General features: G+C 60.3%; 2 protein-coding genes across 2 annotated transcripts; one reads left to right on the forward strand and one right to left on the reverse strand.

Annotated features, from left to right (window-relative positions):
• Window positions 1-476: 476 nt before the first annotated feature.
• On the reverse strand, window positions 477-1,268 carry LOC126087458 (protein CCSMST1). The gene is given in 2 exon segments (XM_049905000.1): window positions 477-843; window positions 928-1,268. Coding segments are annotated over 2 exon segments (708 nt in total).
• Window positions 1,269-5,576: 4,308 nt separating this feature from the next.
• Window positions 5,577-8,776, forward strand: PERCC1 (proline and glutamate rich with coiled coil 1). The gene is made up of 2 exons (XM_049903303.1): window positions 5,577-5,774; window positions 7,154-8,776. The coding sequence occupies exon 2, from the start codon at window positions 7,181-7,183 to the stop codon at window positions 7,928-7,930; it is 750 nt and encodes a 249-aa protein (XP_049759260.1). The 5' UTR covers window positions 5,577-5,774; window positions 7,154-7,180; the 3' UTR covers window positions 7,931-8,776.
• Window positions 8,777-8,844: the final 68 nt, after the last annotated feature.

Here is an 8,844-nt window from a genome sequence, read left to right on the forward strand (position 1 = left end):
AAAGAAAGAAAAGGAATTGTCTTGATTTCATGCCACCAAATTTATTTTCAATTTGTTAAGTGTGTAAAAGATCAATAGATGTTATTTACACACACCTTAGTATGTTATGAGCTCAAAAATGTAACACTTCCGCCGGTTATTGTGACTCAGAAGCCAGATGACCTGAAAAGTAACACTGCATTACAAGTGTCTTTAGGGACATGTTTCACAGAAGACATCGCAAATCTAACACCACACACTGGAAACAAAACCTTTCCTCTGCGTCTGAAACGTCTCTTGGACTGATTTACTAGGCATCAAGTACTAGGCAAGGCACAGGTTTCCATCTGCTGAGACTACCCTGCCTTCAGTGCGCCATTCATCAAGCCCTTCAGTGCTGGGGACGGACGCATACCCAGGGCAGAAAAGGTCAAACGCGACATCAAAGCCGAAGGACAGTGCCTGCTGCCTTCCCGGAAGCCCCAGGGGGCACTCCGTTAAGTTCTCTCCCAGTTGCCAGTAACAGGCTCCTAGGAGCGATCACTGGGCTCTGTCTCTTCTCCCAGCACACCAGTCGAACACTCGTCCGAGCTGCTCTCCTGCCTCAGAAAACACCAGACGAACAGAGCGAGGAAGGAGATACTCAGGGGCAGCACTTTCCACCAAGCCCGCTGCTGTACCCTTCCCAGGGAATGCTCTACCGTCCAGCGGGGCGGGTTGGCTTTGCTGGAGGAAAACTGGATAGGCCGGTTAAAGTCGTCCTCTTCCTCCCCCTTGGCCACCGGCTGGGCCCGTGCCCGGCCACTGGACGGCGGGTGCGGGCTTTGGGAAACCCAGCGCACAAACCTCAGCGCCCGGGCGACCCTGGAAGAGAGAGAGCAGTGAGCGCTCCGCCAGTCCTCCCACCGGCTCCCGCCCTTGGCCCCGCCGAAACCGCGCAGAGCTTACCCAGGCGCCGGCTCAAACACTACACAGCTCATTGCGACCTCGACTCCTCGCTTCGCGACTTCCGTCGCGCGAAACCGGAAACCTGACGTCGCTTCAGGCTTCCACTCACGACCGCAAAACGTGGGCCCAGTCGCGCACAGGAAATGACATAAAGCTTTCAGATCTCTCTTCCGCCGCAGGCCCCATCTCCGGGGATCCGCGAGTGTATGCCGGGAAATGTAGTTCCCGGTTCGGCCCGAAGCGGAACTATCTCGCCGGGTCCTCGGGCAGCGACGCGGGGCCAGGCTGGAGGGAGGGGGCAGAGGAGGGATGAGCTCGCCTCGGGGAGGTTCTGGTTCCATCACGCGGACCCCGCCCGAACATCCCTGCCCTCCCCGCCTCCGGGGCGTCAGGGGCTGATGTTTGGAGGAAGTTTTGCAATGGCGGAGACCCAGGCCTTACTCCCACGCAGCATTCCGTGAGAGCCGGCGGGTGGGCCTATGTGAACCCTCTGCCCTCGCCAGGCCAAAGGGAAGGACCCACCTCCGCTCGCCACACAGGCGCAGTCAAGGAGCGTCCGAAGCGCTGGGGACCACTTGAGCTTGAGGCTCACCCCCAGCAACTCGCAAGCCCACGTCCTCTTGTGTAACCCCAGGGATGCAGGCAATCCTGTACAACAACGAACACTGATCCCTCCCTTCGTCATGTGTGACCTGGTGGTCTGGGACAAGCACCTTTCCAAGCCCCGGCTTCCACCTCTCTCCAGGAGAGGAGATAGAATCTGCTCGCGGACCCCACGGGGACATCTGGTGGCAAAACCAGATCACTGTGACCCTAATAGCTCACAACACATTTTCACCTTTTCAAGATGGGCAACTGAGAGCTTGACACAACTAAGGCCATAATGATACTCTAAGTAATGTGTAAGGTTTTTTGAACTGTAGCAGCTGTACTGGTCTCTTCCCAAAGAAGTGCAGGGCCTTCTTCGCTCTTGCGGCCTTGGTCTCCCTCCTCTTTTTTTGTTCTCTTGGGAAATGGCCTTCAGCCTGCAAGACTAGGAAGGCTCCCTGGCCCTTTTGGTCTGCAGCTTTCTTTCTTGCTCCTTATCTCCCTCAGAGTAAACTTGGCAGGCCAGTTTCACTAGCCAAGAGATTTTTATGTAAGTTTTTTTTGCCTTTTACAGACATAAAGATGAGAGTCCAGATGTCCAGCACTGACTCATACTGACCCCACAAGGCAGAGTAGAACTGCCCCATAGGGTTTCCAAGGCTGTGATCTTTACTGAAGTGGACTGCTACATCCTTCTCCCGCCAGTAAAGATTACAGCCTAGAAAACTCTATGGGGCAGTTCTCTCACACGGTTGCTGTAAGTCAGAATTCACTGACAGCACACAACAACATCACCTCCTCTTGCAGAAACATCCATAATGAGCAAGCCCCTCTCTGCAACCAGTACTAAACCCATCCTACTCGAGCACAGGTGTGTCCCTATGAGTGGTGAGAGGGTTATTAGTTACTTGCCCCTCCAATGCAATGGGATTCGGGGTGGGAAAGGCCACAGCCGGATGGTCCTGGGGCTCCTGGCCTTCCTCTCCTGACCCTGTTGAGTGTGGGAAGGTGACAGGTGCTGAAGTGACCCTTGTGAGGCCTGCTCTGGTCCAGGCCCCTCCTCCCCGTCCACACCTGGGGCATAAACCAACACCTCTGCCTCCACTATCTCAGAGCACACAGAGAAATTTTGAGGCAGGACTAATGTCCCTGTAATGGGGACGCAGTGGCAGCAGCCCTTGTGTGCTTAATGGTGGGGGTAATTTATTGTAGCGCCTCTTGAGAGCTGACATATTGGAGCTATTGATTTTTCCCTAGATGGCAGGGCCACCTTCTTCACCAGGGCCCGTGTCCCACTCCTGGAGGCTGGGGCCTGTCACTGGGGTGGGTGCTGGCGGGGTGGGGCAGGGCGGGCCTGGCGCTTGCCACAGCCAGAGGCAGCTAGGAGCAGATGAGGGACATATGCTTGGTCCCCAACCCTGGCAGCCTGGCCCTCAATCCCACTGCAGTGGTCCAGGGCACCCCCCAACATGGGCTGAACAGGCTGCCGTTCCCCAAACCAGCCTCCTCAGTAACAAATGCTGGATCTCAGCTTCCGCTGCTGGACTCTGGCCTGTCCTGAACCAGGTCCAGACTGAGAAGGTGCGGGAGGGCAAACTTAGTGACCTCCAAGTCTTGGGGCCTCAAATCTAACACCTGCCCTCAGCCCCCACCTGCTGGGCCCTATCATTACTTGGCCAGACAGGTGTAGCAGCACAACCCAGCCTCACCGAGCCAGCCCACACCTTGCCACCTGAGGCCCTCCTCCCCAGCGCCCATCTGCTCCATTTCTCACCACGCCTGAATTCTCAGTCCTTGTCTGGGCTCTCCACCTTGGTCTCTGGGCCAGCAGAGGAGATTTAGGGCTATGCCAGGAGAGGCAGGACGAGGTCTGGCTGTGTGGGCTATCCTCACTGAGGCTTGCACGGGTGGGCATCTCCACCCTTGGCCACAGGCAGGGCCCAAAGCCCCACCTAGGGCCCCATCCCTGCAGACGGGACCTGCGGCAGAGGCCAGGCAGGAAAAGAAGGTGTGTGCACAGATGTGCACATGTCTCAGTGTAAAACCAAGGGCCCAGGGTGGGAGCAGGACCCTGGGGAGTGGGTAACCGTTGCCTGCCTTCCCCACTCCCCTACCATCCTCACACTGAGGTTTTTTGTTTTGTTTTCATCAAGGAGGAAAGAGCCCAGTGCTCAGATGGTCCCGCTTCATGTGCTCAAGAGGAAAATCCCAACTCTGTCCATGCCTGCATGAGGTCCGATATGGCAGCCCCCACCCTGCTCCCCCTCCGTGTCCCCACCTCCCTCCCCACCTTCACACTGTGTGAGCTTCCTGTGGCTGAAATTAGTCCCCACATCGTGCATGGCTTAAAGCAATGCTCATTCAGTATCTTACAGTCTGGAGGTCAGAAGTCAGACATGGGTCTCATGGGGCCAAAATTAAGGTGTCAGCAGGGTTGGTTCCTTCTGGAGGCTCCAGGGGAGAGTCTGTCTGCAGGCCTTTTCCAGCTTCTAGAGACCAGCCCTATTCCTTGGCTCGTGGCCCCTTCCTCTATCTTCAAAACTGGCAGCACAGCATCTTCCAATCTCTCTCTGTCTGGGACCCTCCTGTCTCCCTCTTATGAGGACCCTTGTGATCATATGAAGCCTACCTGGATACTCCAGGATCATCTCCCATCTCAGGATTCTTAACCTGAATCACACCTCCAGGTCCCCCTTTACCATGTGAGATCATATAGTCCCAGGTTCTCATGACTAGAGCATGGATGTCTCTGGGGGCATTACTCAGCCATCACGCAAAGACTTAGAGCTCCCCAGCCCCAGAGCTCCTCGTGGGACTGGGTCTTCTCCAGGCCATCCCCTCCACTGGCATTTCCTTCCTCCAGGATGGTTGCGGGGAGTCACGGCGGGTCCTGTTGAGAGGCCTGGACACCCTGGCTTCACGGTGCACCCCTTGCACCCGAAACTCCGAGGGCAGAGTCCAGTGACACCCCCGACCGCAGCCCACTCAGGCCCCTGCCTCCCACCCCTGTGGGTAGAGCCCATCGGGGTGGGGGTCCCTGCCTCCCTCCCTTGGACCCCAGGCCCTGGCCAGAGTCCAGTCTTCAGCCCTCTGTACCCAATCAAGTCCATCCTTCCTGTGCTGATCAGCAGAGGGCGCTGCTGTCAAATGGCCACCAGGACAGCTGGCTCCCACCCACAGGCGCCGCCCCCAGGTCTTGGCTAACTGCTAGCCTGCTGTCAGAGGAGAGGTGGCTGGGCTGAGGCTGGGCCGTCCATGGCCAGGACCTGGGCACTTATCACGGAGCCTGAGGCCAGCCCCAGGGCCAAGGCCAGCCTGACGCCACCATTGGTTGTGCCTGAGGCTGAGACAAGGCTGAACTAGGCCTTCAGTGTGGTCGCCCCCTTCCCTCCAGCCTCCCCAGGGCCTGCAGGTACCCCTGGCCTATGCTGCCCCTCCTCTGACCAGCACCAGCACCCCTCAGGGCCGGGTGGTCTGGGGTGGAATTTTTCACTTCCTTGTCCCACCCCGAAGTCAGGAGGAGTCTGTACCATAGCCTCCAAGCACTAACCGCCTGCATCAGCCCTCCTGGGAGGTGGGGCCTGGGCCTGGAAGAGTCCCTGGATGGTGCAAATGGTTGATGTGATCAGCTGCTAACTCAAAGGATAGAGGTTTAAGTCTACCCAAAGGCCACTCGAAAGAAAGGCCTGGTGATCTACTTCCAAAAAGTCAGCCACTGAAAACCCTGTGGAGCACAGTTCTACTCTGACACACTTGGGGTCACCATGAATTGGGGCAACTAGAAAAACTGGGAGCAGGTGGGGCTGTGGTGGTCCCCACAGTCTCCCCTTCACCGGGGCCAGAGCCCGTTTACCTAGCACATGGGCAGGCAGTTTGCTTTTTGGAGAAGGCTACTCCAGAAGTCAAAATAGCATGAAATTTAATTTTCCACCTATTTGACACAACTGGGTCGGGCCCCAATCACTGCGGAGATAAGGGCCCTTGGGCCAAAGGTGGGAGCCAGCTGGGCCCATAGCAAACACTCCAGGATCCCTGGGCAGGCGGCAGCCAGGTGAGGCCCCTCTGAGCACACACCCCCCCCACCCCCCACAGAGCTCTGGTTGCCGGGTGCTAAAGCAAACGGGACTGTTTGCCCAGTCTGCGATTACAATGCCGCCATCACCAAATATTTGCCAGCCCTGGCTGGCCAGCCACTGCAGCTCGGCTATAAATGCTTGAGCCCAGGTGGAGGCGGCCTGCCCAGGGAGAGCTTTGGCCAGGTAAGAGGCAGGTGTGTGTGGGCAGGGTGGGCCCAGGTCTCTCCTGGGACTCCTGGGGGCTGCCGCACCACCAGTGGTGTGGGGGTCCAACCTCCTCTCCCCTCCTTGCTGCCGAGGGTGGAGGTCTGGTCTATGGAGACCCCTCACACCAAGGAGGCCACCACAGCTGGGCTGGCCAAGGACTGGAAAGGCAGGGGCCCCTTGAGGCAGGCCATAGGGCAAAGATGGGGCTGGAGTAAAGGGCCCGTGAGTCTTGCTCTCTGAGAGTTGCCATCCTCAAAGTCCAACGATGGGGCCACCTGGGGGCAGAACCCAGCCCTGTGAGCTAGGTCAGGGCCACAGAGCAGTCAGCAATGTAGGGAGGGGAACCTGGGAACCAAAATGGGGGCAGCATCCAGGGCCACCCTCAGAGAGGGGGTTTCTGACACTGGGTCGCACTCTCTCTACACCAGATTCCTTTCCTCCTTCTCGCCCTCCTGCTGGGGTCCCCAGGAGCCCATGGCTGTGGAGGGGCCAACCGCACCTCTCCCTGAGGGTAGGGAGCCTTCCAGGGTTCAGTCAGCCCCAGTGTGGCTGCTGGCCAAGAAGAGGCCCCTCATCCTGCAGGCGCCCCCAGAACTCCCTTGGTCCTGCCCAAGACCCAGCCCAGTTGCCTTCCTCAGCCTTTCCCGGCTCTGGGACCCCCGATCCCCCCACTTCCTCCCTCCTGCCGACCCCTCCTCGGCTGGAGATGCTGACGCTGACAGGGTCATCTCTTATACCCCTTGTACCATGGAGGGGGACAAATTAAAGCTTTGGTGTGCCCGCACTAGAATTAGAGAAGACAAGAGTACCGGGACCTGGGGGAGGGGGGCAGCCTACCATCCCCTTTCCAGATACGAGCCTGTTTGTCAGAGAGCTGCCAAGGCCAGTTCTGATGCCACAGCAACCACAACCTGGGCCAGGCGCCCCACTCAGCAGGGATCCCAAACCCCTTGCACCGCAGTCCCTGGGTCTCTCCCCCGTCCCCTGCAGCACCTGGTTGGGGCAGGGCTGAGTCCCTGTGACCTCTCTCGGGCCCCTCCACTTCACCCATTGCTGCAGAGGCTCCCCAAGATCCACTGATTCTTTCCCCCACGACGATTCTGATGAACCATCCAAGTCATGGCCCACCTGCCCTCCACCCATGGACCTCTCTCTTCCCCCTGTCCCACAGTGCCCAGCCCTCTGGAGCTGCCACCCCAGTCTTCCTTGGCCCTCAAGAGGGCTTCGGCTCCAGGGAGGGCAGGTGGCCTACTGTGGGGAGGAAACGTTTGGGTGGGCTCTGAGACAGACCTACTAGAGGGTGAGTCTGTCCAAACCGCTCACCTGCCCCTCTTTCCACCTACCCCCCCGCCCAGCCCCGGTAGCCCCAGGACAGCGAGGAGATGGCGGCCGGGGTGGTCCAGCCCCTGTGCGACTTCCAGCTGCCCCTGCCTTTCCACCAGCCCTTCCTGCCCTTGGAGCCGGAGCCCCCAGAGACCGCAGAGGAAGAAGAGGAGCAGGGGGAGGAAGAGGACGAGGAGGAGGTGCTGGAGGGTCAGGGGCCGGGGGGCTGCAGCCCGGACCCCCGGAGCTCAGGCGAGACCTCCGCGCCCGCCCCCACTGGTCCCAGCAGCCCCGAGGGCGCATGGCGACTGCTACGCTTCTCCGAGCTTATCAGCGGCGACATCCAGAGGTACTTCGGCCGCAAAGACCAGGGGCAGGACCCCGACGCCAGAGACTTCTACCGGGAGGGTCGCGCGGTGGACAGGTCCACCAGAGGGCGCTACTATGCCGACCTGGTGTGGGAGGCCCGGGGTGGGGCCCCCGAGGAGACCCTCGAGGCCGCCGAGCCCGCACCGCTGGGGCCGCTGGCTGAGCTCTTTGAGTACGGGCTGGGGCGATGCACAGGGTCTGGCGGAGGCCGCGGCCAGAGGCTGCAGCGCAAGTACGGCCACATCACGCCCATGACCCAGAGGCAGCTGCCTCCATCCTTCTGGAAGGAGCCAGCACCCAGCCCCCTGGGCCTACTGCACCCCGGTACCCCTGACTTCAGCGACCTGCTGGCCAACTGGACGGCCGAGGCTGGCCTAGAGCTGCCGGGCCCTGGGGCCGAGAGCCAGGCCCTGGAGGGGGGGCCGATGGCTGAGGCCTAGACAGTGGGCTGGGGACACAGACTTTCCTATTGCCCCCCTGGAAAGAACCCCCGGGACCCCCAGTGAGCCACAGGAGGAGGGGCTGGGTACATGCTGGGATCTGACAGCCAGGAAAGCGGCAGGAGCTGGCGGCCATCTCCCACCCAAGCCCTGGTCCCTCGGAGCTCTGCCCACCGGAAGTGGGGACTCAGCGAGGGCTGTGGCCCTTTGGAAGCTGTGGCGCAGGGCGTCTGCACACTGCGACCCTGTTAGGCTGGGGCAGTTGTCATCCAGAACCACCGAGACCTGAGGCGGGCACAAGGGCCGCTTCTGTCACTGCCCACCTACCCTGGGCCCCCTGCGGCCCAGGTGAGGCCGGGGCCAGCTCCCAGCCCGAGGGGTCCGGGCGGGATTCGGGCCCCACCTCTCGGCCACAGCAGAAGGCAGGGCTGTGGGATGGGCCAGGGTTTTCCTGGAGAGGCAGGAAGAGAGGACGCTGGGGCCCTGATTGGAAGCAAACACCGCCGTTTATGACGCAGATTAGCGCTGGAGAAGCCCATTGCCTGTGCGGTAGAGGGCTTGGAAGGCCTCGCCCCCAGACCTGTAAGCCCCGCCCCCACGTGGCTCCTCCCTCCCGCCTGAGACCCCTGTTCTCATCGGTTCCGGAGCAAGGAGGGGCCTCGCTGAGCCAGGGGCGCCTGGCTGGGGCTCAGGCAGGACCAGGGGGGTTTGAGGATCAGAAGACTAGGCTCCTCAGCTTCCCCATGAGGCCCCCAGGCTGGGCCCCACTGGCATCGGAGTCCCTGGGGCTGGGCCACTGGGAAGGCCTTGGTCAGTGACACCAACAGGCTTCTTGTCCCCTCCCCTTGGCTAGCTCCATATCATGGAAGGTGTTGCCAGGGTCCAAGCAGGAGGCGTGGGGTCATTGAGGGGTC

This window comes from Elephas maximus, chromosome 12, assembly GCF_024166365.1.
Source record: "Elephas maximus indicus isolate mEleMax1 chromosome 12, mEleMax1 primary haplotype, whole genome shotgun sequence".
In the NCBI taxonomy this organism is placed as follows: domain Eukaryota; kingdom Metazoa; phylum Chordata; class Mammalia; order Proboscidea; family Elephantidae; genus Elephas; species Elephas maximus.

Excerpts from the sequence above, each read along its gene's own strand:
- PERCC1 (XM_049903303.1), top strand. The coding sequence starts at position 7,181 with ATGGCGGCCGGGGTGGTCCAGCCCCTGTGCGACTTCCAGCTGCCCCTG.